The sequence below is a fragment of the Notechis scutatus genome, chromosome 4, assembly GCF_049901735.1.
Source record: "Notechis scutatus isolate UNSWTSFEM ecotype Mainland chromosome 4, rNotScu1.2, whole genome shotgun sequence".
NCBI classification, from domain to species: Eukaryota; Metazoa; Chordata; class Lepidosauria; order Squamata; family Elapidae; genus Notechis; species Notechis scutatus.
The window spans coordinates 127138011-127159579 of record NC_142012.1 but is presented as its reverse complement, the minus strand read 5'-3'; the positions used below and the strand labels follow the sequence as shown (position 1 = coordinate 127159579).

The window sequence follows — 21569 nt, the reverse complement described above, 5'->3', positions numbered from 1 at the left end:
AGTAGTCAGATGCCAAGGCTGATCTTCTTGCCTGGGGCTTTATTTTTTTATTGGAGAAGCAAAACACCCAGTTATAAGGCCTTTGGAATAATTCAGCCTCCTGTGCTCTTTCATCATCCCTCATTCTTCTTGATCCATCAGAAAGAGGGAGACACCCTCTTTGGGCAGGTCCTAGGCTTTTGCTCTTCCTTAGATATTCTTATTGTTAGTAGCAGATTATTCGTTAGGTGAGCTTCTGAAATACATCCAGCCTGGGAAAAATATTGGTAATAAACACCACCCCACCCCACATGACCTTCACCAGTGGCTGTGACTTAAGGCCATAAAGAGAATGCAGAGTCATGAGGACTGGACAAGAACCTGCCAGTCCATGAAATGCATATCTAAGCTGCATTAATTGCCATAATTAAATTAATTCCAGGGCTGGACCTAAGCACACTTTTTATTTGAAAAAAGATGAGGTGTGTGTGTGAACATTCAAAATGTCTGCTCTGTAAATAACAAATTAGTTTCATTCATATCCGTTTATGGAAAAGCCAGTTATTTATAATATTTTCTTTATGGATACAAAAATCTTCCAAGGCAATTTAGAGGAAAATTGTAATATATGTAAATCATTTAAAGATGCTATATTATAAGATTATACTGAAGCAGTTCTAACAGTAGTTGACGAAAAGGGAGTGCTTTGTCATCTGACACAGCTGAGGAAGGGAAAAAGTCTTCAGAACCTTTTCTTAAAAAAGAGGTTTAGTGTAAGCGAAGGATCAGGTGGTGTATCATGTCAGCCATTTTACATGAATTACAGCCTGCACTGCTGTAGCAACAGAATCAACACTGAATTAAATGCTGGTATTACAGCTCTACAGGGTCCTATTGTACCTTCCTAGTAAGTGTTTATTGTATGCAACATGAAAACTATGCTCATCTTCTTTCTTAAATAAAAATATCTGGTGGCATTGAAACTAACTTTTAAGAAGCCTTACATGTAAACAATACACACACACATACAATGATGTAAGTTGGTTGAATTGGAAGCTTCTAAGGCAAATGGACATAAATTTAAACTATAAGCATTTGCACTATGATTAGATACATCACCTAGTGTATACATTGTAGGGTAATACACCCATTGTCTAATAGTTCCAGAGCATGGAAAACTTTATGAGAGAATGGAAATCTTGCTTCCAAGAAGAAATGTTGCATCTTTCACAATAATTTTGGAATCTTCTAGGCATAAGATACATAGCAGAGGTGATATTTCTGGAAGGACAAATGTTTACTATGTCTCATAACAAGTGACACAAGCAATTTTAGGAACAGCTTGATTACAGAAATATGGCTGAATGTATTGACTTGAGCTAGCGTGCTGGGACTTGAAGTAAAGTTTGACAGTATGAAGAAAAGGAACGGGTTTGACAATATGAAGAAAGGGAATTTTTTATACTCCAGAGATATAAATAGTTAGAAATAGAAATACAGGGAGAAGTAAATATAATGATTTTCTAAATTAATATGTACATGCTATGGTTCCTGAACTGAGCAGACATTTACCAACAGTATCTTCAGCATTGTAGATCTGCTGCAAGTGATTAATGATTTTCTGCTTTTCTCACTATCAGGAAAAAAGGTCAGCTTAAGATTGTAGGCCTCATGCAGTATAATGAACAAAAGAGTATATTTCACTCTGAGTCTTACATAAAACATAATCACTATGTAGAATGTGATTATATAATTGCTCTTTTTGTCTCAATTTTTTTTTGTTTTTCTTCACTTTTTAATGCCACTGAAATAGTGACCATATTCATTTTGCAGTACAAACTTTGAGTCTTCTAAAAGATGCAAGTGAGAGTTCACAATAGTCACCTGACAAGGTTACATTTTAGCTATACAATATTTTATCATATTGATTAATGAAGCTGCCAGTCTAAGACATAATGCAAAGAAATTCATTCAGGAGGTCTTTAATTATCAGAAATTCAAATAATGTAAATTTCCATTAAAGATATATTTCTAGTTGATAGCAGTTAATTCCTGAATTTTTAAATATGTATCTCTTCATGTCCCCAGTTAGGTTAAGCTTAGTGGTTTACATATTCTGAGTCTTACATCCTTGTCAGCTGAGCGGGACTAGAATTATTGATAAACTATTAGGTTAGGGTTAAATACAACTAGTTAATGCATCTTCAGCTAACTGCATTCCAATAGGAAAAGTAGCATGTATGGCAGCAGTTCCAGGTCTCAGGTCTATAGTTATATTTTCTTTTTATTGTATTAATTTTTGACCACATTGTAGAAAATAAATGCTTACCTTTCAAATATTTAAATTATATTCATAGATATTGTCTCTCTACATGTATTCATTATATAAATTTGATAACTGTATAAATACATTATACAGTTCATATTAGAGAAGCAGTGGAAATGTAAGTTAATGCCTTATCCTGAGTCATATTATTGGTTCCCTAAGTATTAGTTTGAGTAGTATTAGATGTTCCTGCCAATGCTTGAGAATTAGCTTCAGATATTATATATGTAAAGCATGTAGTCTGCTGTTAAGCTAAGGCTGCTTCCCCTACTTTTAATTCTTTATGGCATAAAAATGATCTGGGTGAAAAATCTGAATTCATCAATAGAGTGAATTGGCTGCAAAAAAGGCAGGTGCCATGTTGAACAAAGGAGTGAACTCTACAGGTCAGCAAAGATTTGTTTCGGCTAGAATATTATGTTCAGTTTCTAATAACATTTTGTATGTAGAGCAAACAAACTGGCAATATTGCAAAGAAAAAGGGGAACAAATATTTCAATTTTTAAATATTTAAAAGAATATCATTAAGATAAGGGGGTATAACACTGCAATCACATGTGTATAAAAACATCAGCACGTTACACATACGAATGTATGAGAGGAATCAAAAGCATACAGACTAAAAATAATTGGGCAGTGGAAAAATGATCAAAATAAATTATGATATTTCCTCCTGAGATTTTAATTAGACTGGAAATACCATCTGCTGAAAATAGTTGGAAACGTCATTCAATTATTAGGAAATTGGAATATCATCTGAGTCATTCAAATTAAATATTAGGTGGGACAGTAGCTATTAAACTAGTCTCCCTGCTGCATAGCAACCTCTCTGGTGAACTGCCTGGATTCTGCGGCTGGGCTAATGGTGGAGTTTCTCAGGCTTGTAGTATTAGGGGATTTTAACCTGCTTTCTCTGGTGGCAGAGTCTGAGATAGCTTAAGAGTTCATGGCCACTATGACAGCCATAGAGTTCATCCAGGTCACTGAGGACCTGACACAAGACAAAAATCATATGTCAGATTGTTTTTTCTGTTGGGGCAGTAGTGATATGATATAGAATTGGGGGAACTATTACCAAGGTGAGTTTACTCTCTGGTTGCCTGGGGCTCCTCCTCACCATATGGAGGTTGTACCTATTTGATTAGTCTGCCCTAGGTGATTAATGGGCCCCAATTGGGTCTAGAGGGAAACTAAGGTTGTTTCCAAAGGTCTGATTCACAGCCCAAACAAAGTCTTGCTTTCTGCCTGGAATGGGGAGCCACTGGACTGGAGACTTTGGATGGATTGTGCCTATACAGCCTCTCTCCTCCCTGAAGTTCTCCTTGGTTTACAGGTGAAGGAGATGAAATGGGAGATGAAATGCCTAGCATGCCATGACAGTAAGGGCAGTGAAATGTCCATATTTCCCCACACTTACCATGTCCATGGATAACTATCTGGTAGCCTTGTTCAAGTTCATATGGATCCCCCTGAAGAGGGCTGATTGGAGGTTTATCTGCAAGATTGTTATGAAGAATACGCTAGTAATCTGTTACATAAAGTTGCTTGGATTTATTCCAAGCTGGACTGTAACCTTCAGTGAGTCCTCTGGAGGTTTCTGAGGCTCTGAGCTTGGTTACCTGGGAGGAGTTTGAACCCGTTAGTCCTGTGGAAGTAAATCGGATTCTCGGAATTGTAAGGTTGGCCACCTGTATATTAAACCTCTGTCATTCCCGAACTGCTAAGGCACCTAGGAGGTGGCACGTTGTTGGATTTGGTGTTGGTTAATTCTTCTTTGAGAGAGGAGGTGGTCCCACAATCAATTAAGGAAGTGATGGTGCCCCCTCTCCTCAAGAAGCCATTGATAGAGCAACTCATGGTGACATTTATTATTTACTTTCCAGAGTAGGTTGATCATCTATATTTCCCAGAGAAGGTGGTCATGAAGCGTTTTCAGAGAATGCTGAAAGAAGTGTATTATCTGGACCTCTTTCAGTCAGATTTCAGACCTGAATATGGGACTGAAACAACATTGATTAAACTTGTGGATGCTGTTTGGTGGAAGTGAGATGTGGGTGGTACAGTACATCCATCTTGCTCTGTTTGACCTCTCAGCGGGAATCATTATATTTTTTGGGATAAGCTTTGGGATTAAGAATGGGCAACATTGTGTTGTGTTGGTTCTCTTCATTCCACCAAGGCCACTTCCAGTCTGCATTGTTGACAGTGAAAGAGTTCTAGCTTGCAGCCCCTGCTGTTCAGGTGCCTCAGGTCTCAGTACTAAACTCCTGTTTAAAATCTACATGAAACCAATGAGTGAAGTCATTTGCCTATATGTGGAGGATACCCATCTTTTACATCTGTACCCTGGGATGTGAGGATTGTCTTAGTGTCTGGAGGTTGTGAGTTTTGGATGGGGTTGAACTGGCTTCAGCTTAATATAGCAACACCGATTGGCTCTGGGTTTTAGAACCAGATTGATTTCTCTTTTCCCAGATTGGGGAAGTAGTAATGTGGTTCTAGGAACGTTCTGTAGCCTTTTCCAGGATGGGGTGTAGATTGGGCACTATCCCAGTCAGAATTGGTGCACAGTTTAGGAGTGTGCAACAAACAGATGGTACCTATGGCTGGGATGACTTTTTGCACAGCTTCATATTTGTGCCAGTCATGTTCTTTCTTGGACAAGGAAGCTCTTTTCACGGTCATTCATGACTTAGTCACCTCCCAAAGATCTGTATGTGAGATTTGTCCTTGAAGATCATCCAGGGCTACGGCTGGTTTAAAATATTGTGGCAAGAGCACTTTTGACTAGTGGATGCCCGGCTGCTTCTGGGTATAATTCAAGGTGCTGATGGTCAGCTATAAAGCCCTTTCTGCCATTGAACTGGGTTATTTCTAGAATCGCTTCTCCCTAATTATTTCTATTTATTAAATTCAACAGAATAGGCATGTTATCCAGTGGGACCAGAAGAGAGCCTTTTCTGTCATTATGCCTGCCCTGTGAACATCACACACATACCCTCCCCGAGCAGGTTGATACTGACCCTGAAGGCCTTTTACAAAACTTCGAAAGCACGTCCATGTCCCCAGGCTTGGGGTCAGATTGTCTTTTAGACTATGTGGGATCATTCTGTTAATCGTGGCTCATTTGGGTTCTTTTACCTTGCTTGCCAGTTTTGTATTTTGTTTTTAATCTTGTGTTTTTAACTGTTTGTAGCTGCTCAGAGTCACCATACTGAAATGAATGGTCATATGAAGATATGGATAAATAGAAATAAATAAATAAACATTCCAGTGCATCATGTTATGCATATTAAGTTAGAAACTTTGATTTATTTTTGTGATATCTTCAAGACTTAAGGTATTTCTTCATTTCAAATAATGTTGCTTTTTGAGTTTGATTTAGATTAGTTTTTTTTTTTTACAATGGAAAATTTCCAGATATGCTACAGTTTTTAGCATTTCTGGCCAGCAATATTTGGTGGGAGTTGTGATTGGCACTTCTGGAGGAGACCCAAGTCAGAAAAACTGGTCGACATTTGTAACTTTTACTTCACTTAACCATAGCAACTTGGTATAGGCTAAGGAATAAATAAGCAATGTTGAATGGAGTAAAATAAAGAACAACTGAATTATGCAGCCAAATATTAGTCAGGTTACAGTAGCATACTTCCTCTATAGTTGCAAATTGATTTCTTAGTGAGCATTTACTGAATATAGGATGCTATCTCTTTTCTTTACCTATTATCTCTGTAAACAAAACAGGAAAAAGGCTGAAGAACTGTTGTAAAGCAACAACAATAAGGAAGACCTTGATGGGGGATGGGGGGAGCAGAAAAACCAGAAAGGAGCCAGCTCATCCTTTTTCTTCAGTTATGGCTTTGGCTCCAAGTCACCCAACCAATCTTGGATTTTCCTGGCAGTTCAAAACCTCAGCAGAACACAACCGTCTACAAAGTTTCACTCACTCTAAAAACTTTCTGGTGAAATAATAGCTTTGCTGATTGAGCAATGTAGACAGAAAAGAATGGATGTAATTAGGATCCGTATAGATAGTATTCTTTTAACTTGTCTGCTTTTGGTCTGGTTATGTTGTTGGTTGTTTTGAGAGGATAAGATTTTTATTCTGCTTTTTATTTTCTGCTTAGTGAATAGAATTGCATACATTTTTCCAAAAGAATAAAACTTCATCTTCTTAGAAAGGGAGAAGTTGGAGGCAAATGCCTTTTGCTTATATTTGCCCATTTTTTGAGCAAAATGTTGGAGATATATGTCCTACATTTACTGGTAATTCCAGTATTGGGTAGGGTTTGATCAGCTACTCCAGAAAACCTCCGTCTCTTATGATTCTCTGGATCAGGAACAGTATAAAAGCAACCCAAATCTCTAGACAATTATGATTTCTCCAAAATAGTTGAAAATATATTGTATAGTTTATAGTAGTGATATAAAAGTTAATCCTTCTACGGTCAAAAATAAACAAACTGATACTAAGTTAGGTTCTTGCCAAAATAAATAACAGATGGAAATTGTATCTCCTGCCTAAAAGAGATTTGTTGATAGGCTTTTAAGCACAGGAGAAAGAAGTGTAGCAAATTGGAACACCAAGTGTTATAAATACTTGCAGTAGCTGTAATTCTTATGTAATGGCTTCACTGCTTTGCTACAATAAATCTACTTTTCTGAATGTTCATGACCCAGGTAATACTGTATATTATTGCAATGCTTTTCCTTGACAGCCAAGAGAGGCATGACAGCTGTGTCTTGCTGTAATGTTATTTTATATTACATTCTTTCTTATCCTAATTTGGCTGAATGCTGAATACAAGCTACACACAGTTTCTGTTAAGTGCATTAATCCACCAACCAGTGGGAGTTTCGTAGTATGGTTATCTATATTCAGATTATTTTCCCTCTTTGTTCAGATCACAGTAATAATTTTAAGCATGTATGTAAGTGTATGTGTTCTTGTGAAAAAATATAGATTTTATGTTCAAGAATACTAGAAATGCTAGAAATATATAAGGTTTCTTTCACCTTGCTGAGTTGTCTATTATAATACCAAAGTACAATTTTTTTCTAACAATGAAAGTTGCTACTCTTCAAAATGAAGTTGGCAAGCACTGGATTTATGATTACAACTATGGGGCATTAACGCACAAATAAATGTCAGGGTGCCAATATATAATAATTTATAAATAATGCTCATTTGCAGATCTGTATACACAGAGGAAATTCTTTTTGCACTATGATTTAAAAATTAAGAAGTTGTGAGGAACTATGTGGAACTAGTTTCAAATGATGTTTCCATATGTGGAAAATCTGAAATGTAGATATTAATGTTCTAAAATGCATTGACACAAATGGGTGTTCAGGAAGGAATGGTGAATGGACAGAGTAAAAAGAAAAACCTGAACTAATTCATTCTTCCCAAATAGTGGAAATGAAATGCTGTGGATTTCTTTATACCACTCTATAAAGTAAGACCATACCTAGAGTACTGCATCCAGTTTTGTTCACCATATTACAAAAAAGATGTTGAGACTCTAGAAAAAGTACAGAGAAGAGCAACCAAGATGATTAGGGGACTGGAGGCTAAAACATATGATGAATGGTTGCAGGAACTGGGCATGGCTAGTCTAGTTCAGAGAAGGACCAGGGGAGACATGATAGCAGTCTTCCAATATTTGAGGGGCTGCCACAGAGAAGAGGGGGTCAAACTATTTTCCAAAGCACCTGGAGGCCAGACAAGGAATAATGGATGGAAACTGAACAAGGAGAGATTCAACCAGGAAATAAGGAGAACTTTTCTGACAAAGCAATCAACCAATGGAACAGCACCTTTAGAAGTTGTGGGAGCTTCATCACTGGAAGCTTTCAGAAAGAGATTGGACTGCCATCCATCAGAAATGGTGTAGGGTCTCCTGCTTGGGTGGGGGTTGGACTAGATGACCTTCAAGGTCCCTTCCAACTCTGTTAATCTGTAAAAAAAGCATCTTCCGAGACCTATGCTTCTGTTCCCAGTCCTCATGACTAAACATATTAATCTTCTAAAGAAAAATGGTTGAAAAGATGATACAATGTGGCCTAGGGACTAAAGGATGATGACAGCATCTGGTAACAATGCATTAATGTTAAAAGGTCTGCCTGGAAGCAGCCATTGATTTTACAAACATATATCCTGTTGTTCCCTATGGAGCCTTCCTTTTTCTCCACTTATACTTCCTAGCTTCCACAGAAGATGCTGGATGTGGCTAAATGGAGTGCTTCACTTAGCTCACTTAATTATTCATATTGAAAACAAGTCTGGAGGCTTAGCTCAGTTAGTCAGATATGCAGGGAAGGCAGGCTTTCCTTGATTTTATGCCAGTTTTTGTAAAAGGCATCAAAGCTATAAGAGGTGGGGGGAAGACTTTTGAAAGTTGCGGTCTTCCTTTTGAGCAGTCTTCCCTAATTCTGGAATGTTATGACATCTCCCTGGACACCATTAGGGAGAATTCAGGTTTGCATTTTTAAAAACTAAATATCAGAAAGATGGGCAGAATTGATTGTTATTCCTTATGGAAAGAGAATATTCACATAGTCTCTGTTCCTCAAAATAAAAATACAGGACAGAAACACTTTCTGCCTTCTTGTTGGCACAGTTTCATAAAGCAAAGGCTGCTGTTTTCCAGTGATGTCTTTGTCAATCACCTTTGTGTTCTGTTCAAGCAGCTGTCAGACCAACTTTTTTGAAGACCCCTAAAGCTGTTCAGCCTGTCATTTATTGTTGTTCTCCCCCTCCTCGCTCCCCCTCTGTCCAATTGCTGGTCCATGGGCAGTCAAAAATACTGAGGTTCTCTCTAGAAAACCAGGTCATGGGGGCATCTGCAAAGTAACTACCGTGTTTCTCACATAATAAGGCCGGGCCTTATTTTTTTTTTTTGAGCCCCAAAAAGCGGCTAGGCCGTCTTTTCGGGGGTGACTTATTCCCCCCCTGCATCCTCGCCAACAGCCGCTCCTAACGGGTGATCCTTTGGGCATCTCTGTGTGATCGCGATCCTGTCCTTTCCACCTGGCGCCCTTGCTGCTTTCTGGCTCTTTAGCAAGGCATCGCGGTCTCCCTCTCATGCTCGCTCTGAACTTCGCGCGACCAAAATAAAAAGATCGCCCACCGTCATGTTTGGAGCTTCCGCATTTGGAGCTTCCGCCGCCATTTGGAGCTCCAAACAGCGGCAGTGCTCCAAACACGAAGCCGGTTGCTAAAGAGCCAGAAAGCAGCAAAGGTGCCAGGTGGAAAGGACAGGGTCGCGATCACACGGAGATGCCCAAAGCGCCGGAGCGCACATAACTAAAGGCGGCGCACGCAGTTGGCTTGGGGACTACAAGGCAGCATCTGCGCCTCTTCCCGGCGCGTCTCTAGGCTGCTTCCGAGCTACGGACGCTCTCCGTTGCCTACCGCCCTTCTTCCTTGGGCTCCCTGCCGTGGGGTACACCCACTTCCTCCTGCAAATTACGCCGCAACTCTTCTCTCCCTTTCCTCTCGCTCCAAAAAGATCGCCATCGTATCCCGCCGATTCGGGCTTCCAGCCACGTTGTGATCCACTAGTGAGGTTGCCATCTCGGACGGAGGCATCGCAGTCTCCCTCTCTTGCTCGCTTGAACTTCGCGGACCAAAATAAAGATCGCCCGCCCGTCTGTTTGGAGCTGCCACTTCTGCGTTGGAGCTCCAAATGGCGATGGCACTCCAAACACGGAAGCAGCAGCTCCAAATGTGCCGCGTAATGGGCAGAAGGGAAAGCAACAGCGGCGGGTGCCAAAGGTGTCTGCAGCAAAGGTGGGAGTAGGGAGCTCTCTGTGCTTGGCCATGATCGCCCGTTAGGAGCGGCTGGTGGTGAGGAATTCGGCCCGCCGGGCGCTCCTAACAGCAAGTCTCCCGCCCTTCCCCCTTACTTTGCATATTTTAAAATAGGCCTAAATTTGGGGGGAGGGGCTTAATTGATTTTATGCCAAAAAAACATGCTGGTCCTTCCTATTGGTGGAGGCCGTATTGTTGGAGAAACACAGTAGTACCACAGAGGCTCTTGTTAAATATTCCCTACTAAATTAACATGTTGCAATATGATTCATCGGTTTGTTATGGACATTTTGCTTTTCAACTGCCATAATGCAATGTAACGTATCCTATACATTACAAAAGTGCATTGGTAATAGATTTTATTAGTTCTCATGTTTTAGGAAATTCTAACATTCTCCACCTATATTGAAACTGCAACTCAGAATTCTAACCCCATCATCAGAAAAGGGTCAGATTGGCTAACAATCTTAGCAACTGCCCTCACACGTTTGGAGGGCACTAGGGAAGGCATAAATATGTGAACCTTTCATATATTTAATATATAAGAACTTTTAGACAAACGGGGCCCTCCCACACATACAGTATAGCACAGATAGTTTTGCACAGATTCTGGAAACATTTCAGGATGTTTGGGATAGGCAGATATTTACAGACAATTTATTACTAATTGGCAGGCAAAAAAAAACCACCCTTGTTAGTGATTTCACTAAGATTTTAAATTTTAATGAGGGTATTGACAATAGTTTATTGAGTAAACCACCAATGACACGCAACACTGGGTGTCTCTCTCTGTCCAGATTGTTGTTGTGGGGAAAATAGGAGGAGGGAGGCATGTTGCATATGTTCACCACCTTGGGTTTTTTGTAAAAATAATAAAGTTGGGATACAAATAAATAAAAGTAAACACACTTAACCAAAATTATACAAACCATATTATGGCTTAATGCACTGTGTAAATCAGTCCTTTTCCTCCTGATTATGCAACATTAATTTGAAAGGGAATTAAAAAAATTAAAGTTAACTGGTGGTCATTTTTAAAAAGTAGTAGAAATGTAATATTTCTTTTGAGTAGACTGCCCCTTATGCATTCCTACCTGGATAAAATTTTCATATAATTATCTTTATTTCTGTAAGTACCAATGTTGCAATATTTGGAATTACTCATTTTTTTGAATTCTCTCTGGTTGGCTTTATTGGGGTGAGTTTCCCACCACACTTAATAGGCTTGTGTTTTGCTTTAATCAAGAAGTTTTAATAGTGTACATTCCAATCTACAATAAGAAAGATAATATAAGAACAATCTGAACAATACAATAAATCATCATGCTTGAGGACAGGTTGAGCTTCAAGAGATATTCTAAGCACCTTTTTAATTCCTTCCTAGGACATTTTTAGGGAGTAAAATCCTAGCAAGAGGGTAAAAATCTGCAGCTCACCAGGATGGCAGGAGCCTCAGTAAAAGTGGCAGTGCGGGTTCGTCCTTTCAATTCCCGAGAAATGAGCAAGGATTCCAAATGCATCATACAAATGACAGGAAACACCACAAGTGAGTAACTTCTCCATCATTTTCTACCAGATACTTCAAATTGCATTTGAGCCTCTTTTCTTTTGTTTGTTATTGGTATTAATCAAAGAGGGGAAGTGAAAGAGCTTAGTCAATGAGGTTTTGTAATTTACTATACAGATAGTAGAATAATTTGATCTTTTATAAAGCTATACCAAGTATTGTCCTGTGGGGAAAAATATGTAATTATTTTGATATGTTTGTTTCCATGATATCGTTTCCTAATAATGGCAGGAAGTTGGATCAAATAGGAAGCTGAAGCCTTTTTCTGCTTCATATAGACACAGTTCTGACTGTAACATTATGCAATGTTGAGGCATAATTTTGAATAATTGTATTTTCTAAGTAGAACAGAATGATCAGGTTTACATTGTAACATTTGAAGAGAGAGATGGGGTAGAAACTCCTATCTCCTGGATAGTCATTGCAAGGTTGTTGAAAATGAACCATTCTCCTTTGAGCTGAACATTTTTCATTTGGCAAGCATAATGTTGACAGGTAATTTAGAGCAGGGGTCACCAACCTTTTGGACCTCAGGGACCACCAAACTCATAATTTTAAATCCCGCAGACCAGGGACCCTGGGAAAATCCCCCAAAAAGTCTGCAGGAAAATTCCCCACCTCTTTTCCTACCAATCGATCATTCTTTATTTGGGATCGTGGGATACCATCTTCAGCTCCGTTCTCAGAAAGAGAGGTGGGGGGAGAGAGAGAGAGACTCTTTTGGCTTCATGCAAGGAAAGCAGCAGAAGCAGCAGAAGTCTTTCTTTCTCTCCCCCAAACTCCGCCAGAAACGAATCTTTGCCGGCAGAGTCTCTTGGAGCAGGATTCCAAAGACTCATTTCTAGTGCAGTTTGGGGGAGAGAAAGAAAGACGTTTGCTACTTTCCTTGTATGCAGCCAAAAGCAGAAGAAAAAAGAAGCAGAAAGAAGCAGCCCGGTGGCCAGGCAAGGCATATAGGGTGAGTGGGGCAAGTTCGCCCCCTCTGCCCTTTCCCCCCTCCCCTCACTATCTCGTGTTGTCCGCAATGCAAGCGATGTAAGCCTTGTGTTCCCAGCCTAGATTGATTGCTTTGGGGATGACATTTCTCTGCGGACCACCAAAATGTTCTTGTGGACCACCAGTGGTCCCCGGCCTATTGGTTGGCAACCACTCATTTAGAGTTTTGCCCCAGCCTTTACATCAGGGGTGTCAAACTCGTAGTGTCATGTTGTCGTCAGGTGACGTATCACAACTCCCCCCCCTTCGTTAAAATGGCCACGAGTGACACATCTGGCCCAAGGGCCACAAGTTTGACACCCCTGGTCTATATTAATCAGTTAATTAAATGTAAACATTGGCATTAATATTGACACTAAATAATCAATTTCTATGAAGGTAAACCATAAAATCCATCCAAATTTGATATATTTGCAGTTCCTGCTTCTGAAGTCTTGTTACTTTAACTTTATGATTTTTTTTGCTAATATGACAAAGAGGCCTTAGTAATCCATAACTCAATTGTTACATTATATAGAGTTTTCCAAGTTTGCACAATTATTAATTTGCTGCAATTAAATAATCAATTCCTGATTGCAAAGCTCATTATCTGGTTCTCTAAATAAATGCAACAAGCTTAACTCTGGAGAGCATTTAGTTCTTTGTTTGGCGATAATACTTGTTTCCCAAAAAATTATTCCACTCACTACCAGATATCGAAGAAGTAAGACAGGGCAGAAGAGTTGTGGGGTTCTTGATTTCTCATTAAACCTCTTAAAATAATCCATTTTAAAGACAATCTAACAGTCTTGTTCCTAGCACCTGCATGTTAACCCCAGACTGCTGACTGCAAAACTTCCTCACCCACCTTGCAGGACAAAAGCATCTAGGGCAGAGGAAAAAAGTCATTAATCCCTCCTGCTGGATATGAAAACCCCTCCTTTTTGTATTTTTACGGGCTTGCAGTTCTGTCTGCTTAAATCTTAGGTAGAGGAGAGGCAGCAAGAAAACATCAGCTGGCTTATCTGAGAACAGAGACTATTTCTCCCTTTTAAAAACCTCTTTTGGGGGGTATTTACAGAAGCGATGAAGTATGTGTCCTGTAGACAATCAGGCTACTGGGCTGGTATTCCAAATCTACTACTGAAAGAGAGATGATTTACTAGGGTCTTTGAGGATCTAAGTATTTAAATCCTGTCTTCTTTCCATGAATGGGGCCTCTTAAAAATGACTTTGCAGTGTTTCAGTTTTGGCCTAACAAAGGCCCCCTTTCATTATATAAACTTATATGTGGTAGTTTAGGCAGTTATTGAATAGGAATTGTCCACCATGGCTGTGGGGTATAATTGGAAGAAAAGGATGGGTACAGGAAGAAGTACATCCTTGCATTGGTGGAGGCAAGACTAGGGAGTGTCAGCACTGCAAACACAAAGCTGTATATGATTAATTTGTCAGCAGCCTGCGTCATAAACTGCTCCTGGTCACAACTCTACACATGCATAATAAGCGATCAAGGTACTTTGTCTTGATAAAAAAAACATTTTCTCCTTGCCCACCTGAATTTCAGCTGCTCGATTATTTTATTTTATTAAATTAGAAGTAAAAGGAGTAAAAGGACACTAAGAAGCAGATTGATCACATTTTCACCCTTACAGTGCCCAGATTCCATATAAAATAGACTAAGATTGCTATTTGGGGAACCCACTATAGTCCAGTTTCCAGATAACTTTCAAAATTCTCTATTTTTTTTTTTTTTAATTCTGGATCCCTTTTTCTTAGTAGGTAACTTTGGGCAATAGCATTTGCCGAGCTTCTGATTCTGCCATTACTCCTTTATTCAAATGTTAGGCTATTCTTAATGCTATTTTCCTTTCTGTCATAAAGTGCCAGTTGTTATAATGGTATACTCCTAAATCCTTTTTATGCCTATGATGGTTTCTTTTGATTGAACATCTAGGCTTATGGCCAAGTTTCAGTCACAAGCTATGGCTTCTCACCTCTTCTTCTTTCCCTCTCTCTTCTCCCGGCTGCTGTAGGGACTGGATTTTTAGGTGTACTGTATAACAGATAGGAGTAGAGGCGGATAGAAAACAGGGAAATAAACAATTGAAGAAAATGCTGTTCACCAAACACTGAATCAAAAATTATCTAATATTAGAAATGTTCTGTCTAGAAATAATCTCTTCGATCTGAGACAGAATGGAATGTTGTTATCAAGAACCACGCTATTTGCTTTGGGCCTATACAAGCCTTGGTAGAACTTAAGCAGAGAGTATAGGATTGGTATCGGATTTAGACATTTGGATAGGCAGAACCAAACTTTCCTATTTCCCTTATTGATGAATTGCTCTCTGCCCTTGGATATTTCCAAATGATTTCTGTAAGGTTCTGTGTGTCCCACATAGAAAAGTCTTCTCCCTAGCTCGTATTCTGTAAATGTTCTTCCTGCTAAAGTGACAACTGGTCAATATGCCAAACTTCTATATGAAGGACAAGTCTGTATTTGCTGAAACATAATGACTGAGCTCCTTCTGAAGTGCCCACTATACTCTCTTTAATGATCAGAGTTAATATACTCCCTTTGGAGCCTCATACTCTACTCATGGAGATTGAGGTATTCTTACAATACCACCATTTCGAAGGCAGTAGCAAAAAATTTTATCCACACCCTTAACTTTGCCTGTAGAACTGGCTATGAAGGCCTCTAGCTTAAGTTGAGCCTTCAGAAACAGTTGGGATTATTGCTGGTATACTACTTTTCCTGTTGCCAAACATCATCTCTGCTTCTAGTTTCCATTGCCAGCTTAGATATGGAGATCCCAAAAATTATGGTCCTTGGTGACTGTAACCTGCATGGCAATGTTGATTCTTGGGTGGCTTGGGAGTTCCTGGCCTCCATGGCAACCAGGGACCTGTCACAAATGATCAAAGGCCCAATGCTGTCTGTGTGATTATTTGGGGTGCTTTTGGTTTTCCAAAGATCTCTAGGAGATGAAATACTAGAAGCAATGACTGTTGTGCTCTTGGAGAAAGATAAGAGTGAATCTGCCTGAACATCAGCAAGATCCTCATCTGGGCTTATGTCATGGCAATAAGGCTAGTGAGAGTTCACTATTTCTCCACCTTATTGTGCCAGCTGATAGCTATTCCCTATTAGTGGGGTTAAGCACAGGATCACCCACAGGGCTGTAGTGAGGAATATGAATGCTGTCTAGCAGACAGAGTCACTCAAATGTGGTCAGAGTTGAACTCTCACTGGGCAAGTCCAAGTGAATTGTCCAGGGCCCAGTCTTGTGATATTATCTGAGCTTGATTCTGAAACAACAGTGGAAGTGGTCAAGGTCCTTATATTTGTTAGTTTGGCCACCTTTTTTGTTAGATTCTGGTCCTTTATGGATTATTAACGCAGTCCAGAAGATGACCATAGGGTGGCTTCATGCAGTGGTTTCATTCTCTTTGAGAGATGGTGTGATTCCACTTGTAGGAGGCAGTGCTTTGAGTCTTCCTCAATAGGTCATCTTTGAACTCTTCTGTGTTGGATAATTGGCAGCCAGTTTGCAATCTTTCCTTTTGGGAGAAAATTAGGGAAACAGTGGTTGAACAACAACTACAGAGGATCTTTGAAGAAATGTACTATCTGGACCAGTTTCAGTCTGGTTTCAGACTGGGTACAGTATGGAAGCAGTGCTGGTTCTGACTGTTGATGACTTTGGTTGATCATCTTCTTGATGGTTGATGAACTCTCAGCAGCTTTTGATGTTGTTGACCATAATGTCCTTCTAAACTGGTTGTGTGGGAATTGTGGGGGTTAGGAATAAGAGGCACTTGCTCTAATGGTTCACAACCTTCCTCAGCAACTGGTTGAACTTGGTGTTGACTCAGGGGACAGATTGCCTCCATGGTCCTTCACACAAGGGATGTCCTAGGGCTCTATATCCTATTATGTTTAACACCTATATGAAATTCTGGGCATGGTCATCTGCTAGTTTAGGACCTAGTATCATCAGTATAATGATCATATCCAGCTCTATATCTCAACATCGAGCTGCACAGATGAAGCTGTTGATATGTTGACTCATTCAAAATGAGATGGAGGCTTTTTCAGGATGAGGTGCAGCAGACTTTGACTCAATCCTTACAAAACTGAATGGCTGTATTCCACTCTATAGAACAGCATCTCCTCCCCTGATATAAGAACTGTCTGTTTTAAGGTTCTGGAAAGCACTTAAAAGCTGGCTTTCGTCCTAGGCCTGGGGTTGATGTATTGATGTATTATTGTATATCTGGGACCTTTGCTTTGTCTCATTTATTTTGTTTATAAGACTGTTTTAATATAGTCTGATGTTTTATTTGTTTTCATTGAATCATCCCATTTTGTATGCTGCCCAGAGTCCGTTGGAATTGCAGAGCTAATAATTATGAATAAATAATTATTAATACACTGTTTATTTTATCCTTGGAAAAAATATTAAATACTGTGGGGTGCAGAAAAAAGAAGAAGAAAACGAGAGGTAATACTTCTGCATTCCCATTTCCCAGCCTCTTACTTCTGCCACAAAAAACTGGTTCACAGCATTGCATTTTTTATTCAGTTGAATGGTTGTTCTCTTTTGAGAAGTGTTTGGGATGACCAACACAATTCTGCCTTTCCTTTTAATAAGCCTGAATTTTCTTCCACTTTCAGTTTTGTTTGCATTACTTGTTTTCTATTAAGAGGCAGACAAGGCAGTATCTGCATTTTTATTCAGGGAGAAAAAAATGCTGTGCATTATTTCCAGGAGATCATTAACATTCTTTCTCCAAAGCAAGATCTTCTCAGCATGCAGCTGAATGTGATGGGGAAAAAACAGCTTCTATGCTTTTTTTCTCTTTGACTGCTTTTGATCTGGCTATTATAGCATTTGGAGCTCCTTTTTAACTAAATAATAAATCTGTATAATTTAGATTTTCATACAGTTGGACAATGCCTTTGTCTGGAGAGATGCAGATCCAAACGTTTCTTTGCAAAGTCAGAAGTATGCAGCAATATTTGGTCAAGAACCCAAGAATCTTTTAAATTCTATCTAAAATCTTTAGCCATTCTTGTGTTGAATTTTAAAATCATGAAATTGCTTATCTCTATTATGTCTTCAAAAAACCAGAGAAGGTCCATTTCCCATAAGAAATGGTTTGTACTCTGTAATTAATTCCAAGTCTTATTATAAAAAAAAAAAATCATATCTGGACCCTTAGTCCATTTATAACTTTCTAAGATCAAAATCTTATCCTGTTTATGTTCTTAAGCTTGTAATGATTTTTTCTTTTATTCTGAGTTGAAAATAAACTCATGCAATGAAGACTGTTCAAACATTGTTCTGAAGATCTATAATAGCTTTAAAATGCTTATTAGATGGTTTTTGAAAGTGATTAGAAAATGAGGTTTGTAAACTTACTGCCCTCTAAAAGGCTTTACTGTGGTTGCGAGCAAGATAGGTAATCCCTTTGTCTGGCAGCGTTCAAACCTGCGGAAAACTGCTGTCTTTTGATCCTGAAAAGAAGAACATATGGGCAATCTCCCAACTTCTCCTTATCCAGAGAGGTTCCAAGATTCCTTGCTTTTTGCTGTGTCTATTGGCTCTGCCTTTGCTGAGCCATATCTCCCCTGGAAGTCCCCAGGGTGTATTAGATCACAGTATTTTGTAACCAGAGAATGTGTTGCTATTGCAGCATCTGCAGTTACTATTATCTTTTGATACGGCTTCTAAAACAAAACCTGAAATATGTTAGTTCATTTATTTTCTCTTCCTCTAAAGTGGCCATTTTCACATCTGAAAAAAGAGAAATGTGTGTTCCCCTAAATAAATCAAAATATGAGAGTGATTTGCATAAAATCAATTTGCATAAAATCGGCTTGTGTTCATTAAGAAAAGATACCTATTTAATCTTCAGTGGAGAAGATGATAGCCCTGTATTCTTTATGCCTAGCTCAGGGGTCGCCAACCTTTTGGATCTCAGGGACCACCAAACTCATAATTTTAAATCCCACAGACCAGAGACCTTGGGAAAATCCCAAAAAAAATCTGCAGGAAAATTCCCCACCCCATTTTCTTACCGATTGATCACTCTTTATTTGGGATTGCAGAATACCATCTCCAGCTCCATTCTCAGGGGTGGGGTGGGGGGACTTTTGGCTTCATGCAAGGAAATCAGCAGAAATCTTTCTTTCTCTCCCCCAAACTCCACCAGAAATGAATCTTTGTGAGACTTGTTGCACGGGTGCAGCCTCTTGGAGCAGGATGCTATTGCAGGGTCCCAAAAACTCATTTCTGGTGGAGTTTGGGGAAGAGAAAGAAAGACCGTTGCTGCTTTACTTGCATGCAGCAAAAAGCAGAAGAAGAAAGAAGTGGGAAAAAAGCAACCTGGTGGCCAAGCGAGGTGTGTGGGGCGAGTGGGGCAAGTTCCCCCCCTCAGCCCTTTCCCCCCTCCCCTCACTACCTCGTGTTGTTTGCAATGCAAGCAACACAAGCCTTGGGTTCCTGCGCAGCCTGGGTTAATTGCTTTGGGGGGTGCTTTGGGGGTGACATTTCTCTGCGGACCAACAAAATTTTCTCACGGACCACCAGTGGTCCCCGGCCCACTGGTTGGTGACCACTGGCCTACTAGTTAAGCAGGGGTGGATTGGTTTAGTTAGGGTTGTGTGGGAGACAGTCTTTCTAGTCTTGTCTGTGGTCTTGTGGACCATCTGCTTAATTTTTTTCAGATTTAGCCGAGATTGGGTAAGTGTTGTCAGATGAGCTGGGCTCATGGATAAGATTGTTCTGCAGAACGTTGTTGTAATGAGCCTATTAAACTTTACAGTGAAGAATCAGAAAGAACATTGCTTCATAAAGATATGGCCTTTGTTTGTACAATTATATTTAGAATATGAATAATAAAACGAGCTTGAACTTTGCCTAAAGAAGCCAAATGTGATTTAATTGATAACAGAGACCTAATGGGATCAGTTCCATGATTGGAATATAGCAGTTGAAAGATACAATTTGGCAATTTGTTCAAAGGACCAGTAGAATAGGAAGAATAATATATTCATTCCTCTTCAGATATTCAAGTAAATGAGCTTGGCAATGCTACAGAGAACATCTGTGATAGAGAAATAAAAACGGTGCTGATTTTATTTATTTATCTGCTGATCATCCAACAACAGCTGTGGATTATGCTTTTTATCAGCTAATTTCAGTATCTCAAAATGGCATGATTAATTATCCCAACATCTGTTTGGAGGACAAACGCTGCCAAATATGACTCTTCCAGAAAATTCTTAACTTTTTTTTTCAGAGGTTGGAGGAAAGGACAAAATGATCAGCTACCCTTAACCTAGTAATAACCCGTAAGGAAGAATTAATTGGTAGAAGTAGCAGGAAAATTGAAGAAAGTGATCCTTAAGATTTGAAGACAAACAATGGCTGAATTCAGAAAATCAGAATTTAAAAATACTCAGAGCAATGATAAATAGAATTCCATAGGAGTATGTGGTTGAAAAATTCAGATGGTTGGGAGTTGTGGAAAAAAAAAGGGGGGGGGGGAATCAGCTGCTAGTAACTCTAATAGGAAAAAAAATAAGAGCAGAAGAAACCAATGTGGCTACTCAAAATGCTTTGTGAAGATTGAAAATCAAAGGACAGGAGCCTAAAACTGCAGGGAAGATGTTAGGAAAGCTATGGTTCAGAATGGCTTATAAAGGATGCTATGAATAGCAAGAAGGGTTTCTTTAGAGATATTCAAATAAAATAAAAGAAATGGATCACTACAAGTGGTCTTACTACGTGACTTACAAGTGGTCACTTAGTGACACCCCGCCCTGCAGTCATGTAACTGCATTTTGGGTGCTTGGCAACTGGTCTGTATTTATGACTGTTTGCAACAGCCTGTGGTCACGTGACCATGGCTTATGGCATTCTTTTGCCAGAAACAGGTGCTTACTTCCAGTTTCTAGCAAATAATGCCCATTGTAGTCACTGGATTGATTTAATGACTGCTGCGTTCACTTAATGACAGCCGTGTTTGCTTTACAACCACCCACATTTACTTTATGCACCACAAAAAAATTAGTCAACTTGGGTGTAGTCAAGTGGTGATTTGCTTAATGGCTGACATGGCTTATGACTGTAATTGTGAACCCAATTATGGTCGTACATTGTGGAATATCTGTAATATCAGCTAATGCAGGTAGTCCTTGACTTACAACCATAATGGTGTCTAGAACTTCTGTCATATGTCATGATGGCTATAATTTGAGGTACCCATGTGGCTGACATGATTTTATGATATTTTTTATGATGGTCATCATTAAAAAAATATATTAAAGGACTGGCCTGATCCCATGCTTCTACCTTCTCCTGGAGGCAGATTAGGGACTATCCACTTGTTAGTGAGGATTATCTGAGCTCTTTGGAACCTTGCTAGGAGATTTTATATTTTATAAGTTCCCAAATTTCCATTAGGAGCTGCCTCCAACCCTGAGTATCAGAGGAAAGTAAGCTTGATGAGGAAAAACTGAAAGGTGGTGAAGGAGAGTGCTCAGGGATGAGAGAAAGAAAACATCCTTCCCCCGACCACAGTGGTCACTTGTCCTATGAGCCTGCACCATTAACTACAAGCACAGCAAAGCACATCGGATTTTACCCTTGAAACTGTCATTAGGTATTTAAAGGTTAATACTTTTAAAATATTGGTACAACCAAGGACTACATAAGGCTATGGAGTCCTTTTCTATCATATGATTTCAACTCCCCCCCCAATAAATTATTAAGATCTGTTTTAGGAGTCCAAAAGTCTCCCCATATCCTTTGTCTTTGCAGAGATTGGCATTCAACTATTAAAATAGGTATCGCCGAGCCTTTAAGCATTAGGTCACAGGAGTGTCAAAC

At 39.4% G+C, this 21569-nt stretch overlaps 1 protein-coding gene across 22 annotated transcripts in view; it reads left to right on the top strand.

Moving 5' to 3' along the window:
- KIF1A (kinesin family member 1A) overlaps positions 1 to 21569 on the top strand; it is a 94715-nt gene that overhangs the window by 686 nt on the left and 72460 nt on the right. For all 22 annotated transcript variants that reach the window (XM_087964851.1, XM_087964853.1, XM_087964850.1 and 19 more), the window contains exon 2: positions 11517 to 11667. In XM_087964851.1, coding sequence (XP_087820977.1) covers positions 11562 to 11667 — 106 coding nt within the window. In that variant the 5' untranslated portion in view covers positions 11517 to 11561. The remainder of the gene's footprint in view (positions 1 to 11516; positions 11668 to 21569) is intronic.